At 42.3% G+C, this 15,735-nt stretch overlaps 1 protein-coding gene across 2 annotated transcripts in view; it reads left to right on the top strand.

Moving 5' to 3' along the window:
- Positions 1 to 8,424, top strand: part of macrod2 (mono-ADP ribosylhydrolase 2) — a 410,263-nt gene extending 401,839 nt beyond the window's left edge. For both annotated transcript variants that reach the window (XM_083987841.1, XM_083987842.1), the window contains exons 16-18: positions 2,161 to 2,199; positions 2,684 to 2,755; positions 7,038 to 8,424. In XM_083987841.1, the coding sequence (XP_083843967.1) occupies positions 2,161 to 2,199; positions 2,684 to 2,755; positions 7,038 to 7,060 (134 nt within the window). In that variant the 3' untranslated portion in view covers positions 7,061 to 8,424. The remainder of the gene's footprint in view (positions 1 to 2,160; positions 2,200 to 2,683; positions 2,756 to 7,037) is intronic.
- The last annotated feature ends 7,311 nt before the right edge of the window (positions 8,425 to 15,735 follow it).

Raw genomic sequence — 15,735 nt, forward strand, 5'->3', positions numbered from 1 at the left:
TTTTCCTCATCAGCTCTCTGTGGACTCTTTCTCTCCTTCACCAGAACCTTGAGAGAGAGCCCCCCACCCCCCTCCCCCCCCAATCTTGTTTATGTGCACAGCACACTCACATCCTCCCCCTAAATGATCGCCCCTCCACTGTCAGCACACAGGAGTCAAATTAAAGAGGGAGACAGACCGGTGGAGCTGTGCCCTCCAAGGCAGGCGGGAGGGAGGGAGAGAGAGGCTGCTGGAGCTGCAATCAATTGAAATTCCAAGCTTTTGGCTTTGTTTTGATCAGTGCTGGATATTAGAGGAAGAGGACGGCAGCCCAGCACCGAGACTGTGTTGTTATTACCTGAGAGAGGGGAGAAAGAAAGGAGCATCTGGAACGAGGCCAGTGCTTCTGTGAGCTCCTGCTGCTGCTCACAGCCGCGCTATGCTAGTTTGTATAAAGAGGCAGACATGATGAGGGCTCGGTTCCAACACCAGTCATAACATCAGCCACATTTCATGTGTCCCCGCCATCAGCTTCCATATCCGCAAAGTAATTATGTGGAAAAGTGTTAATGCATGATATTTCACGGGTGTGCATAATTTAGTCATCACTATTGATGACATACACCTGCCTCTCGTACATATGTGTGCAATATGTTTGTGCGCTTTCTCCCAATTTATTCCACGGCAGTGCAGATCTGGATGTGATGGTGAATTTGCCTCTTTGATGTATAAAGCAGAAGACATTAAAGGATTGTTCCTGATTATTACAAATAGTTTATTATTCTCTTGGTTTAAGCCATTCCTGTGATGTTTGTATTCAGAGTCTCTGCTGCGCGCACAATGACATTACTACGACAAAAAGACACAAATTATAAACAAGTTAGTACAGATTATATTACCTGATATCATTTGCAGGTATAATGAAAAGTCATTGCGGTTGCCAGTACTGATTTGTCACTGCAGAGGAAAGTGAGCAGCTCTCTGAGCTTTGTTTACACCAACAGTTTTGACATGTGTGGCCCCATGGAAAGTGATGTTACTGTGTTTCTAGATCTCACCATTTACTCTGTGGAGGAACATTTTATTACTGATAGAAATCAGCTATGAAACTAGGATCCCAGTATCAGTAAATACCCATTCCTTTTAATAGTTTGGCATGTAAAAAACAATGTTATTTCAGCCCCTGGACAGTTCCTTGCCTCAGATCAAAAACTGATTAATGAAAAAAAAAAAGAAAGAGTGAGGGTGAGATCGTTGTTGCTTCATCCTTCCTGCTTTTCACCAGTCCTCGAGTCCCAGAGGTGTCTCAGGGTGGAGAAATATCTTTCCAAAATGCTGCAACAGATTAAATCTGTAGAAGCAGAGAGGAGTATAACACACAGTGTATCCTCTATAGGTTGCAGTCTGCAGGTCCAAATTGAAGCAAAAGGTGATAAGTAGAAACCTCTGCAACCTGACACGTTTATCCAAAGCTGCAATTACAACCAGGGGAAGCAGTGTTGCTGGAGAGGAATTAAATGACCTTGTCAGCAGACTTGTTGCTGTAAATATACAGAGCAGGGGAAACCATTTTGGATTCCACACGTTCTTCTATCACGCCTAAGCAGTTGTATTTGTTTACATCATCACTGGATCGCCTGGGGAGAGCGGTTATTTTTATGGTGTGCTTTGTTTGGATGATTGTTGTTGGGGTGTGTGTGTGTGAACTGAAGGGAGGAGGTGTGTTGGGGGGAGGAGGGGGAGGAGGGGGGGTCTCAAGCTGCCTTACAGGGCTAGCAGTCTGTAATTAATTTTGCATGCGTCTTCTTCTCCCTTCTCGCGTTTGTTTTGCTGTTTTTTGAAGTATAACTCTTTAGGAAGGCGCCGTATTTCCAGGCATGAGAGACTGTTCTACATCACCACAGATGTAAATGTAAATGCGGGGCCATGACGCTGCCTAAATTCCTAGGCTGGTTTGGGGATGATCTTTTTTTTTTTTTTTTGGGAGCAGAATGTAATTTGCGTAGAAGAAAGAAAAAAAAGGTCTACCAAGAGTGAGATGATTAAAAAAAAGCTGAATAATCTTGTGAAAATGATAACTTTTATGAATACCTAAGCCTCTTTTATCCAGTGAATGTGCACGTATGAATTCAATTTCATGATGGATAACATGTCTACGTCTGTATGTGATCTATATTACAGATGCTGCTGAGATCAACGACACTGGCACCAGCAATGGAGGTAAGTTGAGATGAGATTTTCTCCCTGCTCTTGACACTGACGCATCAGGAAAACCTGTCAGTGAACAGAAAGCACCCTGCTGTCTGCTGCCCTCATCCTTTCCTCCATCTCTTCATTTCCTTGTGCTCCTCACAGGTAGATATTTCTGTCAACATACCTGCCGACATTTCTAAAATATCACAGTGCATATTTGCACTTTGACTTTGTATCGAATGCGCTTTAATTTCAGTGGTAAAAGCTCCAGTCGGCACCAGTACGTACTGTACAGCAATGTAGATTCTCCTTTTGTTTAAATGCAAAACTTAAATGCATGTTCACTTCCACTTCAATCCTGATGAAGCTACATTGTAACTGTAAACTCTTGGCATTGCAGAGATAGCACAAGAAGAGGGGCAACACATTTCTTCATTATCATTGCCTCTGCTCATATTTTCCCCTCTCCCTCTCTATTCTTCTCTTTTTCTCTCGCCCTACACTTGTCTAGAGGAGATGAAAGATCACGGCGAGAGCTCAGGAGAACCTGATTCAATTCCAACTGACAGCATTCAGTCCAAAGGTAAGGGCGTGGAGGAAGCACTCACACCACGCACTTATCTCGCACTCATCTCTATTTATAAGCGGATTCTTATTAGTAGCCGCAGCTGCTGAATTAAAATTCACTTCATCCGGAGAATCCTCAGCGCTGTGCAGCCGAGTGTTACTCTGCCTCACCCTCCTCGTCTCGGATTTTTCCCCTGTCTGTCTCCATCTCCTCGTCTCTGTAGGGGCAGGTGGCAGGCAGGCAGGCGGCTTGTACGTGCTCCTCCAGGGCCAAATGCATTTGTAAATCCTCTCCACCCGTTTCAGAGCTGCAGCTCTGACCCTGATATTTTGGTGTAAACGTGTCAGCATGTCTTTGGAGATGGAGTGTGATGAATTACCCGCAAACCCAACTATCAGGCATTTAATAAATCAAGTGTGTAATGTGTATTATTTTAATATGCGGCCAACACGGACAGTGGGTGCAATAATCATGCCAATAAATCATATTTGATAAGGATACAACATTGTTGTTATTCTCAGGTCTCCATTGAGATTTAGAGTAATAAGACAGCATGTAATTTGAAAGTAGACGTCTGTGGAGAGTGCTATGGCTGTCCTTGTCTGCATTTGTTCTCTGTGTTGGACTACAGAGTTGTGGAGCCAAAGAACAGGATTTAGAGTTGGGCATCATACAGTTTCCAGGTAGAAAAAATTCATTAAGCAACTGTTGTGAACAGATTGTCAGGGTTGAATAAATAGGACAGGCTAGCAGCAACATTAAATAACTTGGCAGAGACTAACGGCTTGGTGTAGAAAGGAGAGAGCTTAAACAACGGCAGACGAATCATCAGAGAAGAAGCAGCTTGTTGTTGAACAACAGTGTGGCTCACGGCTAGTGTGGAGTTGTGAGTCTGATGCTCGTGGATCTGCCTCCCTGTACGGACCTTTTCCTCAATGACTTAACCCTCCTGTTTCCTTCTGGGTCAAATTGACCCAATCTGTTCCCTTCCTCCATCCTCCCTTCTTTCCTTCCTTTCTCCCTTCCTTCTTTTCACAATCCTTTTTCTCTTCCTTCTTTCTTTCCTTCTTTCTTTCCTTCCTTCCTTCCCTTCATCCTTCCTTCTTCCTTCCTCTTTTGATCCAATTGACCTGGTCTGTTCCCTCCTTCCATCTTTCTTTCCTTCCCTTCCTTCTTTCCACAATTATTTTTGCCTCCCTCCCTTCCCTTCGTCCTTCCTTCTTTTTTGACCCAATCTGTTTCCTCCCTCCATTTATCTTTCCTTCCTTTTCCCCTTCCTTCTTTCCTCCCAGCTTTCCCTTTGTCCTTCCTTCCTTCCTTCCCTTTGTCCCTCCTGCCTTCCTTCGTTCCCTTCATCCTTCCTGCATTCCTTCCTTCCTTCCTTCCTTCCTTGACACAGGAGGACAACAAAAGGGTTAAAATGGACATTTAAATACATGAGAAAGACTTGAGAAAATATTTCCCTTTCCAAAAAAAAAGGAAAGACAGCATTCATTAGGCTACTGTAACAGGATGAGGTTTTTGACGGCAGATGATGGCTGGATGATGAAAAATCTATCCAATATTACAAAATGCAAATGTAGTTCCTACTGAGGCTGCAGGAGAATGTAGAAACAATGCAGGCAGGATGGGTGGTAGAGCTGAAAACTCCTGCCTGACTTGATTGTCTCAATATTGCTTTGAAAGAATAGAATAGACCGTTGCTGTTGAGACAAGCTTACGAAATGACAGAGCTGTGGCCCACTTCCTCTCTCTCTAGTTTAGAGTCAATCTAGCTCAACCTGCAGTCGCTCTCTCTCCAAGCAATGGACTACGGAATTATAATGACAACAGCCGATCATCCAAACAAGATGCTGTTTCCTTAAATACACTCAAACTGTGTGTTCAAAATGTATGGATACATTGTACAGTGAAACATAAACATCAGCATCATCCACCCATTGTCCACACCGCTTATCTGTGCAGGGTTGTGGGGGCTGAAGCCAATCCCAGCTGAGATAGGGCGAGGGCGGGATACATCCCAGACAGGTGGCCAGTCTATCACAGGGTCGACATATAGAGATGAACAACCTCACGCACTCACATTCACACCTACAGGCAATTCAGAGTCTCCAATTAACCCAGTGTGCATATCTTCAGACTGTGGGAGGAAGCCAGCGAACCAGGAGAGAGAGCCCACACAGAGAACAAACTTGAAACATAAATATGATAAATGGAATATTAAGTTTCATTTTCCACAGTTTTAGCAATGTAACCACATGTGCCACTTGTAATAAAAAAAACAGTGGAAGCTAAATCAGTGATGAAAATGTCAAGCATCACAACCAACCTCACTCTAATCATCACCAGGCATTTAATCAGTCTTCTCTGTTTTACTGAGACCAAGCCAAAATTGAAGACATGGCACTGTGCCTGACTCAGGGTCAGATGTTTTCAATACCACTGTCATTGAAACTCTACAACACTCTATACAAAATTTTGGCCAAACAGAAAAGAATAGAAAACAAAAGAGGCTACGGACACAATGTCTGCTAACAGATACACAAACATGTCCCACTGTCCGGCAACCATTTTCTAATATTTTCCCTAGCCTCTCTCCCCAACTTTAAACATCACAAATAAATGCCTAAAAATAGTAAACCTATTTCAACCTTAACACAAGTCTTGAAGGGATAGTTCAACATTTTGGCATAATCCCTATAGTCATAGCAGTACTGTAGGTTCATTACCTTCATTTGTCGGTGCGAGCTATTTTTACGGCCAAGCCAAGCCACAAGCTGCTCAGAGCTACGCTACGGAGGCTCATGGGATTTCTTGGTTTCTATCATCAAACTCATCAAATACACAATCCAACAACTCCAAAACGCTCTGGTGGACAAGTTGTGACCTGCACATTCACCACACTGTGAGATAATAACGGAACGTTACGAGACAGAGTTCTTGTAGAGGGAAATTCTTTCAAAACCACTGATGCGCGTTTTGGAGTTGTTGGATTGTTGGATTGTGTATTTGATGAGTTTAATGAGGGAAACCTAGAAATCCTATTAGCCTCCGTAGCGTAGCTCTGAGCAGCTCGCGGCTCTGCTCCGCTGTTCTAAAAATAGCTTGCACCGACAATTAAAGGTAACAAACCTACTCCTAAAACTATAGGGATTATGGCATTGGGCCAATTTGCCAAAATGTTTAACTATCCCTTTAACCATCAAAAGCTGTCTCTGCCAGTGAGGACCTGAAACCCCCACAGTGCCTCAAGTCCTCATGAGTTAGTGTGTGTATTCACGTTGAAGTTAAAGGGATAAAATGATATGAGCACAAACACACCTTCATAGAATCAGTGTGGGATCAGTGGTTTAAACTGACTGACACACTGGAGGGTTGTAACATGTTACTGCCCTTTATTGGCTTTTATAGATGAATATTACAAGTTCAGTTTATTGTCAGATATTTACTGAGAGGTGCCAAGAGGTTTACTAAGAGGTCTTCTTACTGTGAACCAAATCTCAGTTGATTAGATTGCCTTGACATTTGGTAGAGATATTGATCCCACAGAGTGCTGTCTAATGACTTCAGGTGACTTCATGTGCAAAGTTAAATATTCCCAACCTTTACCAACTTTTTGGTACATGACAGTTAAAATCTCTGGAGTTTCATGAAATTTGCAGATGTTCATAATATTCCTAGTCTTCATACATATGAATACCAATGCATTCAGCGACCTCCCTGAACTTCTCTGCAGCCACAGCATTACATTAATATTTCCACCTCTGCAGCAGAACTGATGCCACCCTCTGGCAAAAGAGAGCAACATTGTGCATTTGCGAGTCTATAGAAAGATTACTGTGAAATACCATGATCATTTTCATGGCGAAAATCCCTGTGAATTAATGAACCCATGGTCTGTCTCCATCGCCAACTCTTTATTTACCCTGACAATAGCAGGGTCATATATTGTCTCTACAAATAGCAGTTATTTTCACCAATTGTTCCTTTGCTCTATAGAATGTCAGACCATGGTGAAAAATTATTATCTACATTTCTAAAAGCCCATGGCGGTGTCATTATATAGCTCTGTATATGTGAGCAGCAGTCCAAACCTTTAAGATGTGCAGTAAACTGTCACATATGACAAAGAAACGCAGCAAATCCGTTTCATTTTGTGGGTGTGATGATCATTTCAGCCGAGCAGAGCTTGTTCTAATCTTCATTTCACACTAATCTCCTCTGCAAAGTGTCTAGATGTAATATTAAACGTGCAAATTATTAATTCAGACTGTGGGGTTTGTTTTTTTCCACCCAGACACTGTTGAGAAGAAAGAATGACCAGCTGAGGGAAAGGACAATCAACCTCATCTGACAGCCAGCAAACTGTGCGAAGGCCAACCACACTGGTGTCAGACTGGCCCATGTCAGTATGGGCTCTGACACTGGCCCAGGACAACCAGTTACTCACAAGATGCTCACATTCCCAACTTTTAATTTGCCTTTTCCTTCTTTGTTAAGAAACTATTCATCCCTGAAGTATGTATGTACTGTATGTATATGTATGTATGTACAAAACCTAACTAATAGGACTTGAACATATCAACCAGAAAAGATGAGCCATACCTCACTGTGTGTTAGAGTCATATACATCATTTAGCCAGCTGGGCGCGATGAGATAAACCAGGTTCAAGTCTTTGTTTGATGTAAACCCACTGTGAGAGCATGGCGAAGCTGTCACAGGACAACAGCCACAGCTCCTTCATGTTGACACTCCAGGCTGGCTGATGCTTAACATCAACCATGCTTTTGTTCTTACAACTGAAATACCACCACCACCACCACCACCGCAGCCCTGATGACATCCAACAGTGGAATACCTGACAACACAGAGCATTTGTAAGGCTCTTTGGAGTGCAACACACTGACACCTGCCATGTCTCCTCATGCGCCACCGCAGCTCCAGCTCCATTGTTTAGTTAAATCAAGTCAATACGTTGATTCAGTAAGGCGACGTGCCGCTCCCAGGCCTTTCATCTACCTAACATCACTGATAAAGTCCCATCTCCGCTGCTCTAACTGCAGCTTAACTCCCTTTCCCCAGGAAAACTCTTCATCAGCTTCCCACGCACACTAAAGAGGATGCGTGTCTGTTAACAAATCGGCTACTGACCCTCACCCACCCCTTTCCCCACCCTACCCCCTCCCCTTTTTTTTGCCATTTCTCTAGTGCATGCCAGAAATTTGCTTTGACCCCCACCAACATAAACAGGAATTACAGTTCTCTTGGCTTCCGCTTGTCTCCTATCCAGATTGTCTATAATTGTATTGAAGGAATCTGCCTTATTTCGTATCAAACTACAAAATCACAATCACAGACGTAAGGAGGTGATCCAAGTATGAATTCTTGGTTGTGTATTGCTTGCTGATGATTAGTAATTTTAAGTACATCATGTAATGGCTAATACCTGTTGTTAATGGTTTCTTGGGTTTTTTTCTCTGTTGATTTAAAAAAGAAATTGGTTTTGGTTACTTTTAAATGTCAGTATAATTCATGAATTACTTTCAGTGGTGCCATACTTACTACAGATCAGATGAATTAAAGTTCTATGAAATGATGCCTTCATACTTTGATGTTTGCTTTGCTAAACTATAACAGAAACAACTAATAAAATTTAAGGTGGAAGCCATGTCTCAGCTTTTAATGTCAACTGTTGTGTATCTCGTTATTTGCTTCACTTCATTTTACTAGCGGCTGGTATAGGCTACAGTCAATTTCCACTCGGTTCATATGTGAGAACTTGAACAACTTGAACAGAACGATCAGCCGTGTGTCTCTGGATAGACAGAAACAATTAGTGTGTCCTGTGATCTCCAGCATGCTGCCTCTCTGGCCCTCAGGCTCCCTCCTGTATCAAATGAGAGGAGGAGATATCTGGCAGACACTCTCACCCCAGAGCCCCCTCCTCCCCTTCTGAGTAACTCACTAATGGCCAGAGACCTCACAAGGAGTTTGTTATCAAAGACTCAGAAGCTCTGCAGACCAGAACCTCTCTATCTCTCACCTCCCTTATCAGTACAGAAATGTTATCTTTGCTCCTTCTTAAATCTGGTGAATGTTGATTTCCCTTCACAACTCCCGAAGTCAAACTCCGTGAGCAGAACAGCCACAAAAACTACTGTACATATTTATACAAGTAGTCATTAAAGCAACCGTATGCACCTTGGCACCCTCAGTGGCAGTGGGAAAGAAAAAACAAAAAAACAGCCAGAGTTCTTCTCATCTGGGAACAAACAGAACTGCATCTATCAGAACAAAGCTGGGAGCTGACGATGAGCCAAACCTCAACTACATGACAACTTTTACTTGCACCAGACAGATGTTTTCGTCTCTACAGCCAGACAGGAGCACATATAGTCATATCTGATGTACACATTGAAGCCACGTTGCCAGGCAACCACCACATATCCCTGAGAGGACACAAATACCGCGTGTGTTCGGCCAAAAACAGACACGGACATTCGTCAGAAAGATGTTCGCCTCACCAATTTATACCAGTGGATGGAGAGAGAGAGCAGCAACACCTGAGCTAAACTTAGATTAAGATGTGATGTCCTGTTTCCAGCTATCAGACATGTTTAAACTGATTATACTGAGATGAGCAGCAACTCGACCAGAAGAAATTAGAGGCTTATTACAGAACTAGAGGCTTACTTGATCATGTTTCTCCTGACTTTCAACACTAAATGACCCAGACTGGACAAGTCGGACTGCAACTCTGTCCACTCAGTCATCAAACCAATGTCTTAATTACATTTATCTTCAAGCAACAATCATTTTGTCCCCACTTTCACATTCAAATTGTAGATAACCTGGGAAAGGAGGGGAAACATATGAGACTACCACGACAGCCCAAAACTTCATTCATACAGTAACACTACAAAGCCAGTCAGATCCAGAAAAAAAAGAGTAAATTCAAACCTAGGAAAATGATTTCTTTTCATGAGAGAAACATCAATCAGATACAGGAACACAATGTTTTCTTTTCCATGTCAATAGAGCTGTTTATAATTGGGTTATAAAGAGCAACATGCAGGCCTTGTTATCATTTGTGGTTAACATACTGGCAGAAAAAAAAGCATCAATAACAGGTTTTTTTTCTCTGCTGGTGTGAAAAGCCAATGAAAAACAAGTTTCACATTGCCGCAGCAGCTACTATGTTTACCTTCCATTAACTTGTCGCATGCCAGGCGGATGTCAGGAGTGATTGTCCCTGGAATGGAGACGGTTTAAATTTTAATGACTTCATTTAAATGTTGCATGTCGGAGCGCTGGGTTCCCTGAACCTGAGCATTAGGTAGTATCAGGGAAAACAGCTTCATCACACAGACTTGCTGCTATGCGCCGGCTCCTTGGCATACAAAAACACTTTGCTGCTGAAATAACAAACCCCCTATTCCACAAAAACAGCCTGCCATCCTCGTTTACACCTAACCGTGTTGGATTTTCTGGCTTACATCAGAGTTATGAGGCTGGAATTGCTCAGTCGCAGTCCTAAACAGCACTGCAGCAACATGTCCCAGGCACTGTATGCATATGTTAATATCAGAGATGATGGAGTATTTATGTATGTGACAGTAGTATTGATTGACCGGTGTAGTGGCCATGTTTCTGTCACTGTCTGTCTGACAGGTCTTATCAGGCAGCTGTGGGCTGATATGATGCGATGCGCTGCTTTTATTCAATCTTCCAGATGAAAAGCCTGTTGGACCTGTTCTTATATAAACATGTATTACCATGTTCACTGCTCTCCTGATGCTGACTCCTCCCACTTTCTTCCACCCTCCTGCCACACCACGGCGACCTGGCACCACACGCGCTGTTAACACAGCTCTGACAAATTGGAGAAAAATAATTCCAGCTCTAAAGCTTTAAATCCCAGGGCTAGATAAGCTGTTTTTTATCTGAAGTACAGTGTTTGTCCTTCATGAAAATTCATCTCTCCCACAAGAGGCAAAGGCAACACTATAGGTGAACTGAGCCGAGATAAACACTCTAATTGGGATGAAAATTGACGCCATTCATTATGGATGCTTGTCTTCAAAGGCAGCGAGAGCCACTGAAATGTTGAAAGGAAACTGACTCACAGCATTGCTGGTTGGCTTTGAACAAATGAGGATACGTCGATTAAACTAGCACAAGACGGTTATGCAGATTACATTTGTTGTCTGACTAAAAAAGCCCGTTTGTCTCATGCTGATGGCCCCTCATGACAAGAGAGCTGTAGAGAAGGAGGATTAATAAACTTCCTCTATCTCCCCTGCTTTCTGTTCTTGCTCTAATTATTGACTTGATAATGTGCTTATTCAGGTGATATGGTAAATGCTTTTCATTATTGTAGCTATAGCACAGATAAGGCCAGATGGAAACTGTTTAGTGTGTCTAACATAAGCTACAGCATGAAGTTATCAAAGCCTGCCTGTTTGCTTCTTTTTTTTAATCACTGAGCTGTAAATTAGGGTTGTGAAGAGCAGTTCTTTAATGTTTTCCCCCCTCCCCAGCTTGCTCAGAACAACAACTTAGAAATATTCACGAGTGACATCTACACCTGAATTCATTTCACTGCTGTTTTCAAAAACAAACTTGGTTCAGACATTTCAATGGCTTGTGCAACTAAAAAAAGTGTGCTGCCGTGGCTGTGTCGCAGTAAACCTACTTTGCTACTTTGTGGGTGGAACTGCTCATCACCAAGACTGATAAAGAGCAGCTGGAGACAAGACAAGGTCCTGCATTTATTTAAAGCTGGAGAGCCATCAACAACATCTGTTGATAAACCTCAGTTAAATTGGCGCCATTAGTGCTGAACTGTCCTCATTATTTATTATTACAGGTCGGAAGCTTTTATGTGAGCGAACAAGCCTCCATTTGGATTACACCTAAGTAAATGCAAACACTGACGGAATAAGGACTCAACATGTTGCTCCCCTTGCTAATGAATTGACTTCAGAAATCATTAAAATTTCCCAGTGTTGTTTTTGCAACACAAAAGCCTAATGAAAGAAAATGAAAGAGCAGTGGCTCTGAAACGCACAGTAATTAAATTCAATATTAATAAATGCATTTGCCTTATTTAGCTGTAACTTTGCACAAGCATTTCAGTTATGCTGATGTTCTCAAACCTATTAGAGCAAAATGAAATGTCACCTGGATCTTTAGTTTCCAGGATTTCGGGGGAATGAATCAGCAATGCATTTAAAGATCAAGAACTTACAAGTCAAGCTGAGGGGAGTGCAAGGTTTCTCCTGGAGCCCTGCTGCTTTTCTCTGCAGCTGTCTAATTTGAATGCACTTAACTACAAATACTGAACAGAGCAGAGCAGTAGGGAAGCTGGGGTCAATTGTAAAAAGGTTTTCTTTTCTCTTTTTTTTTTTTAGGAAATCAGTAGGAGACTCTTTTCAAATAAATGGCAGATGTAAAGATACAAAATAGAATATGTATTTGTAAAATCACTGGTTTCAACACAGTAAGTTACCACAGGCTAATAATGCAAAAAACTGAACCTTTCAACACATCGTAAGAACAATTTAACCTATGACTATTAGCTGTTAAATGATGTTTAATTTTTATGCTTATCCACTGGCTCTCTTACACTGATAATAATCTGTTGAAGGATATGCCAACAGTTCGTTTCCACATATATAAAAGTGTTAACTTTCACTTTATTAATTACTTACTGTATTAAGGACATGAATTCCTCTTTAATGATTCCTTTTGCAAATGTTTCTCTAACTTATTCTATCCATGCTGAAGATATGTTCGGCTTCAGAGTCAGCAGGGATGAATTATGTGCCTGCCGATCAGAACTTATCACTCATTTCTGCCTCTTTGTGATTGATGTGTGCGCACCTTGACACGCTCATGTCAAGGCGCACCACTCCTCATCCACTCAGCCTCCACCGAGGGCTTCCCCTGATGGTCAGTTAGAAAATGTAACTATCATTTTATTTACTCAGGCTACAGGCTTGGTTTCCAGTGTGTCTGGCATGGCCAGTCAGTCATGCTGTCTGCTCTCACCCTACTCTGACCTCTCATGAGGAATAAACATGCAGCGGGTGTTTTTCCCCCCCAAATGTATTAAACTATCAATACAGTACTTCTATAATTCACAGAGACAGTTCATAATGAATACCAAGTCTGTGTGAGTAACAAGCCCTCCAACTCCACCTAAATCAAACTACAACGTCATGATTTATCCTTCTATTCTTTTTCTCCTATTCTGTGCATTTGTTTGTGTATTTGTGCATGACTAGACCCCTTGAGGGAAAAACTGTAAACATATTATTTACATGCGAGTCTCGTCTATAACTTTCAGCACGTACTATATGTCTTTACTACCCTTGATTTCATGACTTTTTTTCCTAGCAAGTCAAAAATAGTCAATAAGTGCTCTGAGCATCATGGGAATTTAATGCCATCTATTTGGCAACACTATATTCCACTTAGTGTTTCTCAGCTGTCACAAGTTAAGGAATAGGGTTTTAATGGATCGTATATTTGCCAAAGCTTCGCAATTTGCCAAGGACCCTCTGGGAATGACGCATAGTGTTTTAAATCGAATTAACATTTGCGAAATGATCAGTGCGTTTTATCTATTGCGAGATTCTTATACCCTTTGATGCAGGGGCCCATGTTGTATACAGCATTACTAGTTTGACAGTATGTGTGTTTGCCGTGATAATATTATGTGTTGTGTTGCAGACGGGCTAACATACAGCACTAATCAACAAAATGAGTCACTGTCCTAAGAGCTATTCAAATGAATCCTGGCAGCAACCTCTCCCTGATTAACCCAGACTCTCTAGGCAACTTCTTGGCCACTATTATTCACCACTGTTGCCAAAAAAAAGTTGCTACCAACTTCAAGTAACAAATGCAACACAGATTACTCCGCGCCGCGCCGTATAACACACACCCTGGTGAAAAAGATGATAATCTGCAGGTAGGTTTGCCACCGTCTCCTGATGTTGTTGCTGCTGATTGTTGACGCCACTGTGAACATTTACATGGGCTTGATTATTTTCCCAAACAAATTTGAGATCCCATCTTCACGAGAAAAGAGATAGATAAGCTTGATTGCTTTTGCATTTCAGCATCTTGCCTGTCGGTGTTGACGGAGCCTTTGGCGTCTTCCAGTGCTTTGGAGAATTGTTGCCGTAGCAACAAGCTGTAGTAAGTAAAGTGATGCCCCTTGTTTGCATTCACAAGCAGGTGAATGGAGTTGAGCCGTTGTAAGGCGAACGGACCTTACCAACGACTGTTCCAACAACTTCCATCCAATTAAGCTGCTGTGGAAGCATCTGAGGTCAAGCTGATGAGTCGATTTAACAGTTAAATATGAAGAGTAGAAGGCAGCACAGCTAGGACGGTGGACTGCAGTCAGACACTTCACATTTCACATTTCACAGGTGAGCCACAGCACAGTTACATCTCCTCCAGCTGATCATAATGGTAGCTGCTGGTCGGTGGTCTTCTCACTTAAGCTGTTCTGCTTTGGCCATTGTGAAGGCAGAGTACATCAGACCATTAGCTGGTTCAGATGACACGCTGCTCACATCTTTCTCTCTTTACACGTGTGTCATTACATCTTTTCCTCACCGAGGAAAGGCTTCAGTTAACTATGTGCAGCGGCCATCAAGCGTGGCAAGTGTGTGCTTGCACGTCACACGGTGTGACCCTCGGGTGCATACTTTATGTGTGTTTATTAATTCACAGATAAGGGTGGAGAGCGCTGCTCCTTCTCACCAGGATTCATTATTTTCTGTTCTGAGCTCCTGCTGGTTATGTTAATGTATCATGAATTTCCATAACAAAATAGGCATCAAGGTAGGCAGGAAAATCACTTCAACACAGCATGCAATTTAAATGTGCCATTTCACAACCAATCATTCAGTGGTGAATTGTGGATAGTTACAGTCAGACACGCTAGTCGTCTCTGCTGCTGCCACTGCAGGGCCGGTGGACAGTGTTGTGCCTGAACGCGTTCAATGAACGATCGTTCATGAACTCGTTCATATTTTGGGCGAACGTGAACTGAACGTAGGTATTTCTGCTTGATGAACGTTATTGTGAACGCGTTCATTCTGGCGTTTGTGAACGCCGCTCTCGACTTCGTTCAGGAGTGTGCCAGATTTCCATAGAAAACCCAGCTAAAACACACAGTAAACAGGCGTTAATATGTAGCGGAAAGACCACCCACTCTGGCAACACCTATCAGCTGTTTGGATCAGCGGCGCATGGAAGAGACGGAGTGATACAGCGCGTCGTGGAGTCTGTCTGTGTGGAGGAATACTGACCCAGTTGTTAGTAAAAGCAAAGATACTCTATTTATTTTATAAACCGTCTTTGGTAAAAGATGACGGGGGTTACGCCGGACGCGCGAGCCGCGGCCCTCCTGTTCACATCAGACGCTTCTCCGCGCGGTCGAGAAGCGCTTCTGCCCCTCAGCTGTGTGTGTGTGTGTGTGTGTGTGTGTAGCCTATGTGTGTGTGTGTGTCTGTGTTTCTCTCTCACGCTCTGTTTGGATTAATAAACACAAATAGGCTACAAACGTACACACATTGGACACATTACTTTTTGGGTAAAGTAAAGTAGTAACTATAACTAATACTACTGGTTAAAACTGCTAAAATAATAGCTGTCTGTGGTTCGATATGGGCTGAGCCAATAATTTTGAAAAATAATAGCTTGTAGAAACATATTGGAGAAAAAAAAGAACTATGAACTAGTTCAGTTTTGGAACCGTGAACTTAGTTCAAAATTTTGAATTATGAACTATGAACTGAACTAGTTCATTTTAAAATTTGTGAACTGAACTTTGAACTAGTTCATGTAGAAAGTGAACTTTCCCAACACTGCCGGTGGAGGCTAAAGGACATGTAGGGAGATTTGTTTGACTCTCATCACTTGCTTTCTTTTGTCCTCTTTGTACCATTTTAATCTCATTAAGCTGAATAAC

The sequence above is a fragment of the Trachurus trachurus genome, assembly GCF_905171665.1.
Source record: "Trachurus trachurus genome assembly, chromosome: 15".
Lineage (NCBI taxonomy): Eukaryota > Metazoa > Chordata > Actinopteri > Carangiformes > Carangidae > Trachurus > Trachurus trachurus.